The sequence below is a fragment of the Myotis lucifugus genome, unplaced genomic scaffold (genome assembly GCF_000147115.1).
Source record: "Myotis lucifugus unplaced genomic scaffold, Myoluc2.0 scaffold_113, whole genome shotgun sequence".
Taxonomy (NCBI): Eukaryota; Metazoa; Chordata; class Mammalia; order Chiroptera; family Vespertilionidae; genus Myotis; species Myotis lucifugus.
This window is the reverse complement of record NW_005871161.1, coordinates 253,902-274,678: the sequence shown is the minus strand read 5'-3', so window position 1 is coordinate 274,678 and position 20,777 is coordinate 253,902. Positions and strand designations below refer to the sequence as shown.

The 20,777-nt window shown below is 48.3% G+C and overlaps 1 protein-coding gene across 1 annotated transcript; it reads right to left on the bottom strand.

The window, feature by feature from the left end:
• Positions 1–1,838: 1,838 nt before the first annotated feature.
• TMEM71 (transmembrane protein 71) lies at positions 1,839–19,614 on the bottom strand. The gene is made up of 11 exons (XM_023757777.1): positions 19,399–19,614; positions 17,844–17,925; positions 16,141–16,201; positions 15,628–15,840; positions 13,723–13,895; positions 10,468–10,653; positions 8,368–8,443; positions 5,513–5,574; positions 5,364–5,424; positions 3,157–3,246; positions 1,839–2,004 (listed from the first exon to the last, which is right to left on the bottom strand). Exons 2-10 carry the CDS (start codon positions 17,887–17,889, stop codon positions 3,162–3,164), a joined length of 963 nt encoding a protein of 320 aa, XP_023613545.1. The 5' UTR covers positions 17,890–17,925; positions 19,399–19,614; the 3' UTR covers positions 1,839–2,004; positions 3,157–3,161.
• Between the last annotated feature and the right edge of the window lie 1,163 nt (positions 19,615–20,777).

Sequence of the window (20,777 nt, the reverse complement as noted above, 5' to 3'; positions counted from 1 at the left end):
TTGGCAGGGCTGTGGTGTGGATTATGGATAGGGCAGATGAAGCATCTGGCACATAGTAGGGGCTTCACCAAAATGGCAGCTCTACCCAGGAACTGGTTACCGCTATTGAAGACTCTGCCAGCAAAGGTCCTAAACTGGACCGGACATTGCGTGGTATGTAGCCCTGTGTAAAGTTGGGGGCGGTGGGGGGGGGGAGCGGGAAGTCAAGGAGGTTGCCATCTGGAAAAACAAGTAAGAATTACTGTCTCACTTGGCCGATGTGGCTCAGTGGTTGAGCATCGACCTATGAACCAGGAGGTCAGGGTTGGATTCCTCGTCAGGGCACATGCCCGGGTTGCGGGCTCGATCCCCAGTGTGGGGCGTGCAGAAGGCAGCCAATCAATGATTCTCTATCATCATTGATGTTTCTATCTCTCTCTCCTTCTCCCCTCCTCTCTGAAATCAATAACAAAATATTTTTTAAAAAATAATTAGTCTCTTTGAAATGCCCTAAAGGAGTTGTGACCAAGGGCACAGGAGCAGAGAGGAAAGGGAGTCTCTGAATGACCCTGGGGGACTCAAGCGGCAGTGAGAGCCGAGGGGACTCTAGAAGGATGAGGGGTCTCCAAGAGGGACAGGCAAGGGAGGGCATTGCCTCCAGGGAAGGGCCAGACCAAAGACAGGAGGCGCCGGAAGGAAAAGCATGTTGCCAAGGCCTTGATCGTAGCTTCTGACGTCCAGAAATGTGAAACGACGAATCCATGACCCGTGGTGTGTAAGCCACTGGTTTGTGGTCATTTATTACAACAGATATAAGAAACCCATACAGTGTTCATGAACCTCTTTCCTCCATGATTGCTCATGCTGCTCAATTTTGCTGATGACTCCATTTATTATTAGTATATTTTTCAACCCAAAATGCACTAAATACAAATGACGTAACAGTGATATTTTGACATTGCCATTTTAAGCAAAGACAAATTTCCCCACATAAGTTTCTAGACAGAGAATACCATATAGAACCCATGTGCATTGCCTGGCACATTGGGGAGCATAGCCCAAGCAGGAGGGGTGGAGAGGGAGCACCTTGGCAGCCCCCTCATTGGTTTTGCAACAGCACCGTCATTTCATCTTTATTTTGCCCTAAAGCAATTTTTCTGTGTTTTTATTGTAAGAGCAATTTTAGTGAAAGGTACCGAGAAGGGTGAAAACTTGGTAAAGAAAATGGTTCAAAATAAGAATATACCTTCCAACTTGACCTTGGGGTGGTGAACACACAGTACCATACACAGATGATGTGTTATAGAATTGCACACCTAAAACCTATATAATTTTATCAACCAATGTCACCCCAATAAATTCAATTTAAAATAAAAATTAAAAGAAGAATGTACCTTCCAAAGAAAATGGCTCTGTCCCGCCCCTTTTCCATCAACCGTCATCTACGGTCACCACCCAATACTGAGCCACTCCTTTAGCAAAAATACTGATGTTTTCTACACGGTATAAGCTGCATTTAATTACATTCATGTTGGTGTTGGTTCTATAAACTCGCTTTCATTATTCAGCTAAAGCAGCTGAGCAGAGGGTGGGCCCGTGCGGGCAGGCCCAGGAATGGGCATTGTTACAAGCTCCCCATAGAATCCCCTGTTGATAATTAACGTGTGAGCACCACCGCCTCAGGGAAGAACAGGACACTGTTTCCCCGGGTGGCATGGCCTCTATCACATTTCCCAGTGCTTCCCTTTTCCACTGCCAGTATTTGCAACAGAAAGATGAATTAATATTGTTTTCACAAACATAGTACAGTTTTACGAGGGCAAAACTGGGGATTTTTAAACACACACACACACACACACACACACATAACCCAATGAAAATGGCTTTTCTCGAGTATCCAGTCGCTCACTCCCTTCCAGTAAAGCAGTTGATTCCAAGCAGACTGGAAATGGGACGATTTCCGGAGATTCAGATTGAAGACATTCATCACAGGCACTCCTGAATGGCTGTCAAATTTTGGCAAACCTAGATCAGAGAGAGGAGACAGGAAATGCATAATTCATCCCCACACACAGGAAGCGGGTCTAGTCACTGCGCACGCACGTGCACACTAGCTTGAATGACAACCAGGAAAGCAGAGCTGCAGCGTCCAGCAACTTTTTTTTTTTCCTTAGCAGTTCTCTTTCTTCCCTCTGACAGACTCCAGAGGTTTTAGCCCCTCCTCCCAGCTAGTTAGTTAGTTAATGACCATTTCATATTGTTTTCTCACCCGACCCGTCTACAACTGAAATGCCCGTAGGGTACCAACTGGGGTTTTCCCATATTTCTACTCCCTAAAGTTTGTTCATTCATTCGTCAACTGCCTCCCTGCATGTCAGCGTAGAGAGAACAGAGGTTACCCATTTTGCTACCCTGAAGCCAGACGTTGGCAAAATGCAGACTGCTGATGCTAACACATCACTGGCAGACTGGCAGGTGGGGTACCTGTGATGACGTTCATTTGAAAGGGACACTCTGGCCAATGGTGGACAATATAGACTGTCCCCAAACTCACAGACTTTATTTTTTTATTTTATTTCTTTTCAGAGATTCAGAGAGAGAGAGAGAGAGAGAGAGAGAGAGGCATCGATTTGTTGTTCCACTTATGTATGCATTCATTGGTCGACTCTTGTATGTGCCCTAACCAGAGATTGAACCCACAACCTTGGCGGGTTCAATATTGGGACAATGATCCAACCAAGTGAGCTACTGGGCCAGGGCCCAAACTCAGACTTTACATTTAACAAAGAAGCCAGTTGAGTAAGAATTGCATTACGGTAAGACAAGGGCTTGACTTGAGAAGCATAAAGTGCTCAAGAATCGGCACTAATCTGACCTATGTAGAGCGCAGGGCAGGTGGGGGGGCTCCTCCATCAGTGTCTGCGGAACTGGGTTCCCAGCCTGCCCTCCACCCCCTCAGATCCTCGCCCTTGATTCTTGGAACAGACTAATGAGTCACTCTTGACTCCTGATGGTAATAACCACGTCTTTGGCTCATTAGTTTCAGGAGATGTTTCTGTGTGAGGGAGGGGGTTGCAAAATCTATACCGTACAGGCACAGAGCCCTTGGCTATAAAGTACTTTAAGAAATGATGCAGCAAAGACACTCAATGTGATGAATATTTATGACGTATGTACCATTTTCAAGGCGTTGAGATGGATACAAAAGTGAAGTCAGAAGTCCTTGTTTTCATAGGTCTTAAAGGCAAGAGCGTGTGTGGATGACGCATGGTGGGCAGGGAATTGGTAGAAATGGAGAGAGAGAGCGAGAGAACAAGTTAAAATGTGCACACAAGTAACCAAAGAAGGGCTCTTACTGCAGAAATGAGGCTGGGGATGAGGGTGTTTCAGAAGGAATCATGGTCCTTGTTCTGATCTAATTACTTTTAGGAGAGAACAAATTAGCTCAGAACAGCGGGAGGTGCCCTCAGAGCAGGAGGTGACCTGATGCCTGCAGGTCAGATACGGGCTCTTCCAGAAGCCTTCCTGCCCTTACTCCACCCTCCCCCCACCCCCCGCCCCTTCCTGGTCTGGAGGGACCTCCCTCCTGGGGTTCCCACAGCCTCTGTGCTAACTCTGTGCTTGCACTTCCCATATTCTGACTCCAATGTGCCCTTTCCACGTCCTTCTACCAGGGGTGGGGAACGTCTGGCCCGAGGGCCCTATGAGGCCTGTGAAATCATGTGGTCTGGCCCTGCCAAGGCATTGGGGGTGAGTTAATGAAAGGTTTGACCAAATACAGCAGGCTAGTTTTTAAGTTGATAATTTTGTATGGCCCCCGAATGATGTTCTAAATATCCACATGGCCCTGGGCAGGCAAAGGGTTCCCACCCCTGCCTTAGACTCTCATTCTTGAGGCCCTGCACGCAACCCTGGCACCTCGCAACAGTGTGTGACCCTTAATGAGACCATAAATGTCTGCTGAGCAGGGCTGGGCGCCCAGCACCGCACAGAGCATGTAAGTCCTGAAGACAGACTAGGAGGCTCCGTGATGCCACGCTGGGGTCTTACAAACATCTTTCCACGAAGCTCGCAGTCAGTGTGCAGAGTGACCTGGAGAGGCTGCTGGAGGTGGAGACCTCCCCCCAGACATCGGAGTCGGGAGGCCCCGCATCAGGTTGCATGCATCTGCTCTTCAAACCAGCCCCCCCCCCCCGACTCTCGAGAGGGGGTCAGTTAACTGTACACGTTCCTCTTAAAACCCACAGAGAAGGGGTGTATGCAGGTGGCACCACCTGACAAGCAGGAATGCCTTCCCTTCTGAAAGCTGGGTTACGCAATGACTCCTCTGTGGGACTCTTCGGTTCAGGCATTGTCTGTCGGCCAGGCCAGTCCTGACTCATGACCGACCTCCCAGCTCACCAGCAGACCCCTGGCTAATGCCCCATGAGGTGGAGAGCGACCACAGCCAGGGGAGGGGGGAGGGCACCTTAGAAGAGCTTTAAACAAATGCCATTCATTTACCAGGCTGAGGAGCAAGGACTTCTCATATAACCTGAGGACCCAGTTTCCTAACTATCAGATTAGACAAAACTTAGCCGTATGAGCGCCTGCACCCGCAAACCTGGGATGCCAGGAGACTCAGGGGAAGCATCGCTTAAAGTGCCAGGAAATTGATATCGGCTGGAGCTCTCAACAAAATAAATCTCTCTCAGCCTCGCTGTGATCACAGAATTAACCACGATCCCGTGAACAGGGCCACGCAGCGTGGAGAGCAAAGGCCAGTGGGCGCATTTGAATGCAGGCCTCAGGCTGCAGCCGGGGAGTTGGCTCCACTCAGGCTGCATGCTGAAGGGAAGGTAATTAACACATCCATCTTCAAGGGATGGGGCTTCGCAGGCTGTTTGACATTCTGCGAGCCTCCCCACCCCCCACCCCCCTTGCCCCAGCCACCCTCTGAATATGCTGAGCCTGCAGCCTGCAGCCAGCAGCCAGGGCGATGGTCCCGTGGCAGGGACATCAGCGTTGGTCACCTTTGGTCACCAGGATCATTTCCCGGGCAGGTGCCAGTTATTGGGGAAACGCTAAGAAAAAAGGCTTCCTCATAGGATGTATTTTTAAAGTGCAGGGCTATGGGTCTACTAAAGCCCTTTAGAACTATTTAAAAATTAAAGTTCATGTCATGTCCTAAGCCCTGCTGCCTTAAACATTAACTATCTATTGATGTAAGGCTTTAGAGACAGGATAAGACTGTCAGATGTTAGTGGCAAGAGAAAGCCTTCGTCGGGACGGGCGGCCAGGGCCTTTCCCGGACGGTCCTCGCCGTCATCACGCAGGCCAGAGGGATCTGGGACTGCGGCTCACGGTCACCTTTGCGCAGACGAGGGTAACGAGGCAACACTCACCGAGCGCAGGGGCCGGTGTTGAAGTAGCTGGCAAGGCTGAGCAGCAGGGACTTGACAACATCTTGGTGAGAGAGAGAAAATACATCAGAATGACCGACATTGGAAGGGAGCCCAGGAATCAGAGCGGCCACTGGGACACGATGACTTACAGGCAATCGTGATGGTCAAGGAGCACGTGAAGACACCGGCTACCAGTCCTCCCAGCAGCCACCTGCACCGACAGAGGGCTGGGTCAGCAGAATAACCGTGCGTTGCCGACACGTGAGAGGTCCTTTCAGACCGACTATAGATGTACGGGGTCAACATTTACTATGAAACTACAGAGTCCCGGCCACTGTGGCCCAGTTGGTTGGGCATCGTCTCATGCACCAAAAGGACTCTAGTTCGAATCCTGCTTAGGGTACATGCCCAGGTTGCAGGCTCGATCCCCAGTAGGGGGCGTGCAGGAGGCAGCCAACCAAAGATTCTCTCTCTCTGTCTCTCTCTCTCTCTCCCTCTCTCTCTCTCTCTCCCTCTCCTTCTTCCACTCTTTCTAAAATCAATAAAAACATTTTTAAAAAACTACAGTAATAGAGATAGTGTTGTATTGACAAAGGATAGAAATATGATCAATGGAAGAGGAGAGACAGCTCAGAATAAGATGCATACAGAGAGAGTTGAATGATTTTGAGCAGAGTTGCAAAAGCAACCATTGGTATTGAAACAATTGTATATCCACGTGCAAAGAATGAGCCTGCACATGTACATCACGCCTGGACTCAAAATGAGTCAGAGACTGAGAGGGAAACCACAGAAGCCTGAAACTTCTAGAAGAAAAACAAAGGAGAAAGTCGAAGTGCCCCTGCTTCCCAACCCCACCCCAAAAGTCTGCGAAACATCTGGGGTTTTGCCAGTCTGCCGAACGACTGTGGACTGTGGCACGGGGGGGGGGGGGTGTCTTTTTAAAGAATAATGTCTTCATTGTTTTTGTGTTCAAACTATGAATTATTGAAAGAGATTACAAATATGTACAAAGGAGAAAGGAAAATATTAAAAACTCAACCACCTGAAGCAAGTATCTAAATGCAGCTCACACTCAAGGGATGCGGAGTTAAGCTCCCCATATATATATATATATATATATATATATATATATATAGCTCCCCATATATATATATATTGTTTTTGTTTTTGTTTTTTTGTTAATCCTCACCTGAGGGTATTCTACCATTGATTTTTGGGGAGAGGGAAAGACAGAAACATCGATGTGAGAGAAACACACCGATTGGTTGCCGCCTGTAAGCCCTGGACCAGGGCCCGGGCCAGGGAGAAGCCTGCAACCAAGGTATGTGCCCTTGACTGGAATCGAACCGGGGACCCTTTGGTCTGTAGGCCGACGCTCTATCCCCTGAGCCACACCGGCGAGGGCTAAGCTCCCCTCTTAAGTGGGAAGCATGTCTATAGAAATTAAGTTAAGAGGAATGTTCCGTTAACAGTCCTGTGACATAAAAGGAAAGGGCTCCAGGACCAAGCAGGTTTAGGAAACGCCAAGGTAAATAAAGCCGAACGCGTCTCTCTCTGCCTTACTCCACCATGGCCTGCGCATGCTACGGCACATGATCCTCCCATGTGACACAGGAGGCAGGAGCTGGCAAGTTTATTTTTAGCCACAGGACCTCCCCCCCATTTTTGTCCCTTGGTTCCATTGTGATCTAAAAATACTTCTCAAACCTCGTAATTATCTGGGAAGCTCATTTCCAAACATTGATTCTCATTAGATCTAAATCAGTATCTGAGGGGATGGGATCCAGGATGCTGGATTTAAAAACACAACTCCCCTGCCCTGGCCGGTTTGGCTCAGTGACTAGAGCGTCAGCCTGCAGACTGAAGGGTCCCAGGTTTGATTCCGGTCAAAGGCATGTGCCTTGGTTGCGGGCACATCCCCTGTGGGGAGTGTGCAGGAGGCAGCTGATCCATGTTTCTCTCTCATCGATGTTTCTGACTCTCTATTCCTCTCCCTTCTTCTCTGTAAAAAAAAATCAATAAAATATATTTAAAAACAAAAACAAAAGGAAGAAAAACACAACCCCCGTACGTGACATGAGGCACTTGACCCTCAAGAGGGGAGAGCAAGTAGCACTTGCGAGGACCCCAGGACTGTACCATTCCTCCCTCTTTCACTGACTCAGCAAATACTGATGAGCCCCTGGAGCTGGGGATGCAGTAGTGAAGGAGACATGCCATGTCTCAGCTCTCGCAGAGTTCCCATTCTTATAGGGAGAAATAAGTCATTAACACTTATACACATGAACATTTAATAAGTGCTCTAAAGAAAAGTAAAGTGAGGTCTGTGTGATGGAGAGTGGTCAGGGGAGGGCTCCCTGACGATGTGACGTAGGAACAGATTCCGGAAAGATATACATTATGAGGCTTTGGGGAAAAGACTGTACTAGGCAACAGAGCAAACAGCAAGTGCAAAGGCACTGGGGCACAAGTGGGCTCAGCACAGAAGGGATGTGATCACTGGCCTGGAGACTCGGGCGAGAGAAGGACAGGAAGGACATGCTTGACAGCGGGTAGAACAGAAACCTGCCTTTAATCGGGCGAGGGCATTATGTGCTCTGAGATGCTGCGTAGGCATCCCTGGAACAGAGCCTTTATGTTAGGACATAAAAATACAACGGGAACGGTGGAGTCCCAGCAGGATTCCCAGCCCCCTAGTGGGAACTTTAAGTGCCCTTGAACTCCAGGCAGAGGTGCTTGGTCTGAATTTGTAACCAAGAGTCACAGAGGATTTAAACAAAGGATGATACATAGTAACCTCCAATTTCTAGCAAGATACTTGGCTTTTGTATGCTTTGGGAGATGATGAGAGGAGGGAGCATTTATCAGGGAGAGACAAAGATAACATCCTGACCACAGAGCTACCTGGAAATGCTTTGTGGAATAAAGCAAGTGAGTCATCCATCAATTACAGCTTCATTCATTATGAATCACCACCGCATGAAGCTAGAATCGGAATTACCTTGCGCATGCAGACATGGCCAAGCATGCAGCAAGCAGAACGGTCTGAAAGGAGATCTCTTCCAACAAACTGGTTTCTAACAGGAAAAATAGAAATAAATGAAGTAGAAGTCATTGCTGGTTAAACAATCTCGGAACAGCAGAATCATAGTAAAACTTCTCTCCTACATACCAACCAGGAAGAAAGTTTTCAGATGTGTCATCCCAAACAACTTGTCAGAAGTAACAAGATAAAATCATCAAACGCTAGAAAAATGCTGCCAATCATTTTTTCCCTATCATTAAAAAGAAATGATTATGCTCCATAAAGAATTTGGGGCCCGCCTTTTACGTCGATGTCAGGGGAAGGGTTTGTAGACTGTACGCTGACGTCCAAAACCGAGCTCTGATGCTGCCGACATGTGGGGAGTGCCGTGTAACTCCCAGAGCTCTCGAGTACCGGTTCGTTCAATCAACACAACAGACCTAGGAGGTAGGAACCATTACCCTAAGTTCTGAAAACGAGGAGACCAAGACGAGAGGAATGATGAAATGTGTCCACGGTCACACAGCGGTGAGGGGCCGGAGCCAAGACTGAAAAGCCCCATCCGGCCAGCACACAATGTTTTGCCTGAGATGGGGAAGGGAAAGAGAATTTGCAACTTTGCCCACGGGGCGTCTCTAAAGGGCAAAAAAGGAGCGTTTATTGTGAGCCGCCTGGCCTTGCAAAACCCTTTGCTATCAACAGCATATTTGTGGGAAAGACGGCAGATTCTCCAGCCGTGATCAACATGGGTTGAATCAACCAGAACTCTGAGTAGCATTTTAATGACCTAAAAGGAACCAGAGCCGTTTGAGGACCCCCATGGGAAGAGGTACAGGAGAGTACGAACAGGCCCCAGTCTATTTGCCAAGTGCTTCAAAGCCCCATGTTCGGGGTCGTTAGCACACAGGACACAGGATGCTCAGTGCTTCCCCCCAATGCTGTTCGTCACTATCAGCTGGGACTCTGAGGATCTCCGTTGACAGAGGAAAAGGTCGAGATTTAGAGGCCAGGTGGGCTGTCCCTGAGGCCCAGCTGACAGGTGGGGAGCCGGGCGTTGAACCTTGGGAACCGATGCCCGAGGCTCCACGTGGCACCGCGTGGAAACGTGACTAATACGATGTTAGCAAACTACAGACTAAGGGGTGTGCTTGCTGAGTTTATCCCAGACTGGCTCCCAACAGGAAACCCTAGTAGCTTTCCATCTTTGGACTTTTCCTTGCCAGGGACATAGCGTGAAAGGACACTTTGTCCCCCCTTTTCTTTTTTCCTCATATGGAATGTGTCAAACACAAAGCAAAGTATGAAGATAGAATAACAGATACCTGTGTATGCACTACCCAGATTTAATACAGTTTAACATTTTGCCATATGTCTTCAGGGTTTTTTAAAAACAAACAAGCCCGGCCGGCGTGGCTCAGTGGTTAAGCGTGGACCTATGAACCAGGAGGTCACGGTTCGCTTCCTGATAGGGGCACATGCCGGGGTCGCGGGCTCGATCCCCAGTGTGGGGTGGGCAGGAGGCAGCTGATCCATGATTCTCTCTCATCACTGATGTTTCTCTCTCTCTCCCTCTCCCTTCCTCTCTTAAATCAATAAAAACATATTTTAAAAAACAACAAACAACCAAACAAACCAAACTACCGCCGATCCAGTCCCTCCGATGCCTCTAAGGCAGAGGTTCTCAACCTGTGGGTCGCGACCCCTTTGGCGGTCGAACGACCCTTTCACAGGGGTCGCCTAAGACCATCCTGCATATCAGATATTTACATTACGATTCGTCACGGTAGCAACATTACAGTGATGAAGTAGCAACGAAAATAATTTTATGGTTGGGTCACAACATGAGGAACTGTATTTAAAGGGCCAGAAGGTTGAGAACCACTGCTCTAAGGTGACACCCGGAGGCAGTCACCCCCTCTGTGAATGCGTCCCCCGGACCGGCAGCCCCCCAGGTCCTCCCCCGTCAGGCAGGGTGATGCCCCCCCTCAGTGTGTGGTAGTCACCTATCTCTACGTCGCTCGAGGGCCCTGCGAGGAAGGATTATTGGGGTGTGGCAAAGATTTTTAAAAAACTCACTTGAATGATCCAAAATATCCCCTTGGAGATGCTCCGCAGCCATCCCCCGGGGCTGCAGGGCCCCTCGGAGGGAGTCTTCTCCGGGAGTCTCAGGCGTGACGTGGCCCGGGGAGGAGGCTGCCATGGACTCTGCCTCCAGCCGCTCTGACGCCCAGTCATCAGTCAGCACACAGTCAAAATCACCGCCTGGAAGGGCAGAGGCTCCGTAAGCGTGTGTGCACACGTGTGTGCCCGCGTGTGTGCGTGTTCAGCGACTCTCAATGCACTGTAGCTAGTGATCGTGACACGAGTGACGCCACTGGAGTAGGACGGGACATGGACCCCTAGAGGAGATGGCACTTCCCGCTGCCCTCCTCCTTGAACGCTGAGAGGAGGGTCTTCAGCACAGAGACCTGTGAGGGCCGGGGCATGACGGTCGGGTGACCGGTGCCAGGGCCAGTGTGGTGAGAACAGGGCCCACGTGACCCAGGGGAGCCCGGGGAGCATGGAGCTGGGAACCCAGACTGGAGGCGGGTCACAGGGTTGGACTCCGGCTGAGGAGTCTGGAATGTACGCCACAGGCACCGAAGCGATGGTTTGTCTGAGTGAGGGTGGTACCCTAGGCAGGCCTCAGTGCATTCTTTTGGTAAATAACGTGGTTGTAATATGTGATACACAGCCAGGGGGCGCTGAAAGAAATCATGAACCATCAGAAAGGATTCTCGGCTTTGACTGCTGTCCCGGGGTGTCTGCAGGGCCAGTGACCAAGGAGATAACAGCGGAGGGAAAGACAAGGGCCGTCCCCAGAGAAGACCCCGGGGATCTGCTGGTATAGGGCACGGTGCCTATAGTCAACAACACGGTGCTTTATGCTCCGCAGAACTTGTCAGCAGGGTAGATCTGATGTTGATGCTCTTACCACAAAAATCAAAGAAACCAAAACAAACCTCAAGGGGGCCTCAAGGAAACTCCTCGATGTGTTGGATGTCACCTGGATGATGGGGACGGTGCCATGGGTGTTTGCATATGTCTGGACTCACTGAATTAGATACATTAAACATGTACAGTCCTTCATATACCCATCATATGCCAACAAAGCTGTTTAATGAAGAGAAGACGCTAAGTGGTCAAGTTAAGGCGGACAGGAGAAGGAACTGGGAACTCTCATGGCTGATGATACAGTCATGAGTGGCACCTAATGAAGATCGGGAAAGATGTGGGTGAGGCTGCCACGGCTGTGAAAACTATCCTGCGCTAGTGCCCAAGGCTGCCCTCTGAGCTCGTACCACTGCCACTGAGAGCTGGACGAAATAGAAAACTGTATCCTACGTGGAACTCTGGAAATCCTACACGGGATTTTTAAAAGAAAAGATGACATTAAGGAGGAAAGCCACACAAAAAATCTTAGCATTAAAAAAATGGTCAAGGATTTTTCATTTCTGAAAACACATGTTTTGCCCCCAACTGACATTTAATTTTTCCTCGGCCCTTCGTAGTAAATGAAAGGATCGTATTGCAGAAACGTTTAGGCGATTAGCTCTCTCGTGTTAGATTTGAAGATATTCGGCTGGTCTAGCATCATTTACTTATGTTTAGAAGGCTGGACCTGTTTCTTCCCAGCACATGTCCATACCCTCCGCCTGTACAGTGGGCATTGCTGCCGGCTACAGAAGGAAGCACAAAGCCACACACAGAAGTTCCCAGCGAGGATGAGCTCCTGAGAAAACCGCAGACCTCCAGCTGGGCTGCCTGCCTCAGGCCAACTTGCCTTTCTGTCTCAGGACTGGCAGACATAGAGCGGGAAGTCCCGCCCAGTCCTCCCTTTGTGAGTCCTGGACCCATTTTCAGTGTGACTCAAGGGCCTCCTCCGGGAATGCATCCCCCATCGCAGTCCTGGGGTCCAGGGAGCTGCCTGAAGAATGAATTGCAACTAATGAGGGGAGGGATCTCGACACAGCTGTGAAAGGGGTGAACTGAGGATCAACAAAATAGGCAACGACAAAAAAAATAAATAAATTCTTTTAGCCTGAAAAATGAAGCAAGAGAAAATGAGGGGAAGTGAGTTTTGATTGCATCCATTGCCCAGAGAGAAAACAGCAAAACAACTTAATTTTGAATTCTTGAGTCTTTGTAACAAGGCTACGTTTCCAGAGAAAAAGAAATTGCTGATCAGAGTCACGGGGCCTGGGGAGCGCTGATCACAGTTGACAGCTGAGCTGAGCGATCTCCAAGCCCTGTGTGCACCCCGGCTGACGAATCACCGATTTCGGAGGGGGCGGTTTGATTCGCTATATTTAGAAGATATTTGGAAACCTTGAGAATTTTTAACAAGGTACCTCAAGCATGTGCAGGGCTGCTGTGGTCCAATTGCTTTAAAATTGTTTGGACACATTTTGAAGAGGCAGCCACGGGAAAACTAGATGTGAATTCCCAAATCTGGGAAGCACTGCCTTCAGAACAGCGATTCCCAAACTCTGGTCCTCCAAGCACCAGACTCCTGAGCTTTGCCATATCCCGGAGCCTGCCTACCCCTAGACATTTAATATTTTCCTCTCATTGTCCCGATAAATACCTCTTGTTTCCTTCCCACTAATAAAAGTAATTATAACTACAAATTCCTGAGCATCCAGCATTGAACGATGCCTGAAATTTATTGTTCCTTTTAATATTAAAATATGCTTTGAGTTTCCATTACTATGTTTTATATGCATATGTGTACATATTATATGTAGAATATATTATATAATGTGAATAATATTATATAATGTATGGTACATCAAATATATACATACAGCATATATTTCAATAGGACTATGTCATATATTAGTATCATATACTGATATATATGATAATATATAAATATATTATTATCACACTATGCATACATATCTTGTTTAAAAATGAGGAAACTGAGATTTTGGCCAAGTTAAGTAACTATCACCATGTGCCCAAACGAGGACCTGAACTCCGACTCCAGCATTCTTCCTCCACCCACAGCCCGTGCAGAAAGGACACCTTGGAGATGCGCATGTATTTTCCAGGTTTTATCAGCTTGATAATTTAGGCATGTAAATTCTGGGCTATCTTGCAGGACGTGGACACATATGTATTTGGATCATATGAGTAGTGGGGAGAGAGCTGTAGGTGAATTTTTAAAATGTGGCCCATCCTCTCTGTCCAAATGACTGTGGTCCCCGGATCTGACATTGGGCCAGGACCAGGCGTTGCGGCGCCTACTCGGAACTGTCCCACTGGGGAAAGGAGGGGCAGACTCACCACTGTCACTGCAAGGCTGCGCGTCCGGGCTGCTGGCTCCCTCCAGCCAGCTGGCCTGGCCCGGGGACGAGTCAGCATCAGCGAAGATGCTTCCCCGCAGCCAGGATCTAGGGGTGCCGAGGCGGAGGAGAGAAGGGAAAGAGCGGCGGATCCTCTTTTTCTTCCTAAATATTCTGGAGAGAAAGGAAAGCAGCACGGTGGGTAATGAAGAGCGGTCACCCCCAGGTTCCAGACAGAGGATTTAGTGGGAGTGCGCTGGGGAACAGAGCCCCTCTCTCCCATTCAGGTCCCCGAAGCTCGCTCATTGTACTCGTTCCCTTGACTCGTTCCACAGAAGTTCCTTACGTTTCCGGGTGTGCCAGGTGCTGGGATCAAAGTGAAGGATGCCAAGATAAAAGACAGAACCTTGGGCCCTAGCAGGTTTGGCTCAGTGGACAGAGCGTTGGTTTGCGGACTAAAGGGTCCCAGGTTTGATTCTGGTCAAGCGCATGTACCTCAGTTGCTGGTTCCTCCCCAGCCCGGGCCCTGGTCGGGTCTCGTGCAGGAGGCAACCAATCAATGTGTTTCTCTCACATCAATGTTTCTCTCTCTGTCTTTCCCTCTCTCTCCCACTCTCCTTAAAAATCAATGGAAAAGTATCCTCGGGTGAGGATTAAAAAATAAAAAATAAAAGACAAAACCTTGGGTACCAGCAGTATACAGGCTAGTATGGGGGAAAGACAAGAACAGTGACGCTGTAGCTAAGGCTTTCACGGAGCTCATTCTGCGCCAGGCGTCTTTCCTAGTGGCTTACGTGTAGTAACTCACGCCATCCTCAGAATGGCCCCGCGAGGTAGGCACCATGGTTACCCCATTTTTCAAATCAAGAAAACGAAGCACAAAGTGGTTGAGTAACTTGTCTGAGGTCATAGCTGAGAGGCAGACCCAGGCAGCCTGGCTCCGCCGTCTCTGCTCTGTGACTGTGCTGTGGAGGGGAGGTTGCTCTGACAGATGAACCAGGGCCGCTGGCCGAGGGCAGCAGATGTCGGAGCAGAGGGGGGCCACAGCGCATCGGGAGTCCAGGGAGGTTTGTGAGGGAGGAGAGCTCTGAGCTGATCAGGATGGTCTGGCCGGTTCAGGTCCTTCATACTGGATCCTGCTAGGAAAGGAGGCTAGGAAAGGAGGCTAGGAAGGTAAGAAGGCTGGTCATGAAGAACCTGGGATGTTATGTGCAGGAGTTGGAATTGGATGTTCGAGCAAAGGGAGGTCGCTGAAGTGTGTCAAGGGGGAGGGGTGACGTGACTGTCTGTCTTTCTGAAAGACTTTGGCTACTCACACATGCACAGTCCCAACAATCCGTCCTCTACCTTATAACCAGTGTTATCCTGCTATGGAGAAATCGGACAGTCTGTCCATGGTTCCTCCTTATCTGCTTAGCCTGGAACGCGACCCCCTCCACGCAGCCCCTGCTTCTGCGCCCCGTCTTCTCTCTTGCAGACCAGCCCTTCTGACCCTGAGCTGTATTTCCACCAAACTACTTGCATTGCCCACTTTGCATCGGGGTCTCTCAGAACTCTCTTCGGAAGTCTCCTTTCCCGCTGCTATTTTAATGGACGTCTGCATCTCTCAAGACTCTCATCACCGTCTCTAGGAAGGTTGTTGTAGCCTGTCCCCCCAGGTCAAATCGGCCTTCTCCCTGTTCCCCTCATCCCTCCCCATTCAGACTTCTACCCCAGCGCCTGCATCAGATCACTGCTTCGGTTATTTACCTGTCTGCTCTACCTGCCCCTCGTGAGCCTTTGTGCTTCCACAGTCTGGAGCAGGAATGGGCTCCTTATAAGTGAACTCTGAATGGGCGAATGAATGAATGAATGAATGATGGCTGGATGGGACTTTTGATTTTTCCATGTAATATTTCCTACTTACCTAACTGAGTTCTCCCTGTACATCACACTGGTCTGGGATGGGCTCAGCGTGATGTTGCCATCTCTGTCGCAGAGGAAACTGTCCTCTGTCCAAATGTAGTAGCCGTTGGTGAGGAGCCTGGGACTCCGGCGACAGGGAAGGTAGGAGCCTGTCAGGGGATCTAGGGAGCAGCAGTCAAAGGAACCGTCACCAGCCAGGAAATCACAGGCAAAGCTGAAGAGGGAAGAAGGACACATACAATGGAAGATTACTTGGCCACAAAAAGGAATGAAGTCTTACCATTTACGACAGCATGGATGGACCTGGAAAGTATTACGCTAAGTGAAACAAGTCGGTCCGAAAAAGACAAATATGTACCATGATTTCACTTCTATGTGGAATCTAAAGAATAAAATAAATGAACAAGGCAAGTAAGTCTTAAACCTTCCTGTTTTTAAACCAGGAACACAACAAAATAGTGCCTCCAGGAGGAGAATTTGATTGATTTTTCTTGTAAAGAGCCCCATGGAATACCTTGGGAAAATGCACGTGGGAGACAGCTCTCCAGCAGATTCTCTCTCGGACCCGGAGAAACCTGCATAAGCCAAGGAGAGAGAAGTAGACGTTCATCACCCTCACCAGCACCCTCACCAGCACCCACGCTGCAAACAGTGGCAGCGCAAATCGGAAGATGCCAATAGCTGACGTCCCGGCCCCTATGGAGACTCCAGCTGGGGCAGCCATCCAGCGAATGGGCTCTAACACAACCTGTCACCAGGTCCCCACGGGAAGCCAGAATAGTGTGGGGGCTTCTGTCTCCTGTGCCTTCTCCTGCTCAACACCCCTTTAGAGGCCCCTGGGGGCAGGATGAGGCAATAATACGTCATCAGCATCCAACTGACCCATGAAAAGCAGGGAGACAGCATCTTGTGTAGAGCTGGAGAAAACCGAAACCAATTGCCCCATGCGCTGGCTGTTTTAGCCGACTCAGTATTTCTGAGGGATCGATCGTCTGCCCGGGAGTTCTCTCAACAGCGCACTTTAAGGCACTTGCATTGTACAATAATGAGCAAAGGCATTCGTGGAGGGAAAACAATAACGTTTGGTTTCATATAAAAGATCTTCTAATGTAGGAAGTATTCTTAATTAAGAAGCAAAGGCATCCATCCATTCGTTCCAGGTTAAGCAAAAGCGTGGCCATGGATTTCCATCTGGGAACGTTGTAGTTCATTGATATTCTAAACTCAGACTTTTGTATCATACAGAAATGCCGTGAGTACTTCTACTTGACAGGCTCAGCGAAACTTGATCCCATTACTGACCATCAATAGCTAAGCAGCGAGAGGAATTGAGATGTTCGGCTGGGCTGGCTGAGTTATGAAAGGAAGATGCAGTACACATACACTGGCAATATGACTCCCCCACAAGTAAAGACAAAATATTGCCATTTGTGACAACATGGATGGACCTTGAGAGCATTGTGTTAAGCGAAATAAGTCAGTCAGAAAAAGCGAAGAATCATATGATTTCACTCATATGTGGGATATATTAAAACTGAACTCATGGGCACAGACAACAGCGTGGTGGAAGCCAGAGGGAAGCGGGTGGGGAGATGGGGCGTGGAGGGGGACTAAGATATGGTGACGGAAGAAGGTTTGATTGGGGGGGGCACACAGTGCCATATACAGATCATGCATCACAGAAATCTACACTTGAAACCTACATGATCCTATTAACCAACATCACCTCAATAAAGTTAATAAAATTAAAAAGAGAAAAAATAGTAGGTGTGGGAGGGAGGGCTGGAAGCAGGGTTTGGGGAGAAAAAAACAAGAGGAAGGAAGAAACTCGAAACCACTACCGTTTTAAGAAGTTACGCCCTTGTTTTCTGCAAGTAGCTATCAAAATCATTCAGTGTGTTGTGTGTGTGTGTTTTTTAAATAGACAAACAGTTTTGCATCTTAATAGTAGCGGATAAACAATCTCCTTTCACATTTATGCACAGGCATCTAAAAAAAACTGGTGACTTTTTTTTTCTACTAAAAGGAAAAAAATATCACATTTCCCTCAAGGAAAGAGATGAAGTCAAAATCATTGCCAACGTGAACACTGGCATTTCAGAAGCACAGGCTCCTGACAGATGGTTAATGGTACGAGTATCAGCAAAATCAAAGCAAGGAAATGGCTCAAAGAAGTCTAATCATTCAGAAGATAATTGCGTGTCGCAATTCGCCCACATTGACTTGCCACCGGTGTTGACATCAGTCGAGATATTCGGTACATCTTGGGAAGGCTGCTTGTTCAAACTTCACAGATTTCCTGCAAGAGACATTAAAAAAAAAGGTGGACTATATGTTAAAAATAGAAAAGTGATGCCCAAACAGATGGCATCTACTAATTGCACTGGTCGGATGTGTATACTGAAATAAGGCAGAGATATTGGGTGGGAGGCAGGGGACCGGATTGAAGGACCCCTGGGGTTGTCCCTGCTCTACATTCTCCATTGTCTTGCTCAGCGCATCTAAATGATGTCTTCCTGTAAATAAGACCAACATTGTCTTGGGGAAAGCTAGACTTGCAAAGGTTGACTTGTCAGCAAAATAAAAATAATAAAAATGAGTTATTTGATTAAGAACATGGGAGGACATCTATAATAGTATCAACAATAATTTTCTAAAAAAAAATCTGAACAACAACAAAAAAGATTGGTCCTAGAGCTCTCTAAATAAACTCATTTATATTGTCATCATCCAAAACACATCCATCTCATTATCAAGTTTCAAGTAATGCATGGAATTGGTGTCTGCCCCTCATCCGACACCTTGGACCACTGACAGGTAGTCACAGAGCGGGCCAGTGGTCTTTCGTACTTGCTATCAGCCTGGACATTCCTGAGCATCGTAAGCAGAATTGCACTAAAAATAGTCCAGCACTGGGCAGATTTCAACACTCAGTTCCCGAGGACATACTATGTACATTCGCAATTACAACTCAAACACATCCCCAAGTGCGCACATCATGTCAACTATGACCATTTACCAACTCACCACATAGATCTACCTTCTGTTAACTATGAAGCTGTGTCGGTATCACTGTCCTAACAGCTTTCTAATGCAGGTCTGAATGCTTTTCTGCATCACCACCTCCATCCACATTGAAAAAATGTGATAACTTAGCAATGCGTTGTTTTTGTAGCTGTGACACACAGCATTGACCCAGGATAATTCTGTAGCTCTGGGTGGATTCTTCCAGTAAATTATATGCAAAACCTGTTGGAAAACATTGACCGTGGCTTATCCAGACCTTCAGATAAATCAGGAGGACTGCCTGGCACGCCTTGCATGATTTTGAAATCAAAGCACACATTCAGAGAGCTCACTTGCTTGGAATGTAGAATAATTGTGTCTCCCGGTAGTGGAATAGCATGCCCCTGGTCCTTTGACTTTTGATCACTATCACATGACTATGCCCAGCCCCAATGACCCTGTATTAGCTTCCCCAAGCACTCAGTTCAATTCGGAGCTGGCGTGTCCTGCAGCCGAAAGCAAGGTCCCGTAGCCGCACCCTGCGAGTACCCATGGCAGCAACAGCAGCACGGGAACAGTTAAGTGAGTGTTAGTAACTGGGAAGAAGACGCCAGTAAACAGCTCTCAAACTTTTCAAGAAACAGATCCTGTCTACCAGTTCCCTCAAAGCGACAGATCTGTTTGGGAAAGTAATTTGCCCACACACATCCTTTCCAAAGGGAGCTCCCTGTCTTTCTTTCCAATTGACAGATAATAAAATAGTTACTGAAAGACGGAGCCTCCTGAGCAAGACGGTCAGCGGAGAAATCCAGGACGTAGCCGCTGTTCAGCTGCAAGGGACGAACGCCGGGCTGTCAACAGGTGCAGAGGTCGCCTGGTGAGGGGAAACCCCACCTTCCCCTCCTTCTCGGCGATGCCTGCACGGTGCAGGCATTTGCAGGATTTCGTCCTCAGCCGCCTCTGGTTCCTTTGGCTGTTTCCCAGAACAGAAGAGCATGTAGTTCTTGGGAAAGTCTGCCTTCAAACCGTTCTTGTTTTCGTTCAAAAGCAGCCTGCGAAACCAGGGGCTGAGCGGCAGGATGAGGTCACACTTCCTGTCGGGCTGAGTGACAGTCTCGCTGGGGAGCATGGTGGAGACTCAAGATTGTCTCCTGGGGCTGCCATGGGGGATGTGGATACATCAGGTCGCCAGGGAGACGCTTTTCTGAGCTCACTGGGCACCCCCAGCTGCATGAGCATAAGAAACACTCAGACAAGCCACACTTCCTGCGGCTCATCTTCTGGCTGTTTTCAGTATGAATCGTTGTATACCAGTGCTTTGTTCCAATCAATACAATTTATTGGTGATAACGCACTGATGCTATGACGTTCAGAATGCCATTGACTACCAGGAGCTTGATCTGGCAGCACTGGGAATAGGTTAATCCAGCAAACGCGGGGCTTTACAGGAAACTATCTACGGGTGGCAGTTTGCATCCTATATTTCAGTTTGCATTCTGTATTTATATATTTTTTAAAATATATTTTATTGATATTTTACAGAGAGGAAGGGAGAGGGATAGTCATAAACATCAATGAGAGAGAAACATCGATCAGCCGCCTCCTGCACACCCCCCACTGGGGATGTGCCCACAACCAAGGCACATGCCCTTGACTGGAATCGAACCTGGGACCCTTGAGTCCGCAGGCCGACGCTCTATCCACTGAGCCAAATGGGTCAGGGCTGTATTTATATTTTAGTAGCGCTCAAAGAACTGGATCTTGGTGGTCCCTGCATATCTCTGCTGTTGCAAGTGATCCAAGAAAAATACACATTCCAGCAACACTGAGGCGCATGGGGTCATGGGAACAGCGTGGATTTGGGAGCTACACAGACTGCGATGCAAACTCTGTCCTCCATAGATTTGTGACTTAACCTGTTGGAGCTGCAGTTTTCTCAATGATACATGGGATGATGTATATTTCAAAGGATGGCTTGGAGAATGAAATGAGAGAAAAGGAATGAGAAAGAAGTGAGTCCTCAGCTCAGATAGGCAGGATGGGTTCCTTATTCGTTTCCTGTAAACCAACTTTGGAGGCCCCAGTAGGTCAGCCAGGCAGAAACGTTCATCTCATTTTTTTTTATTGAGTTCCCTTTCCTCCTAA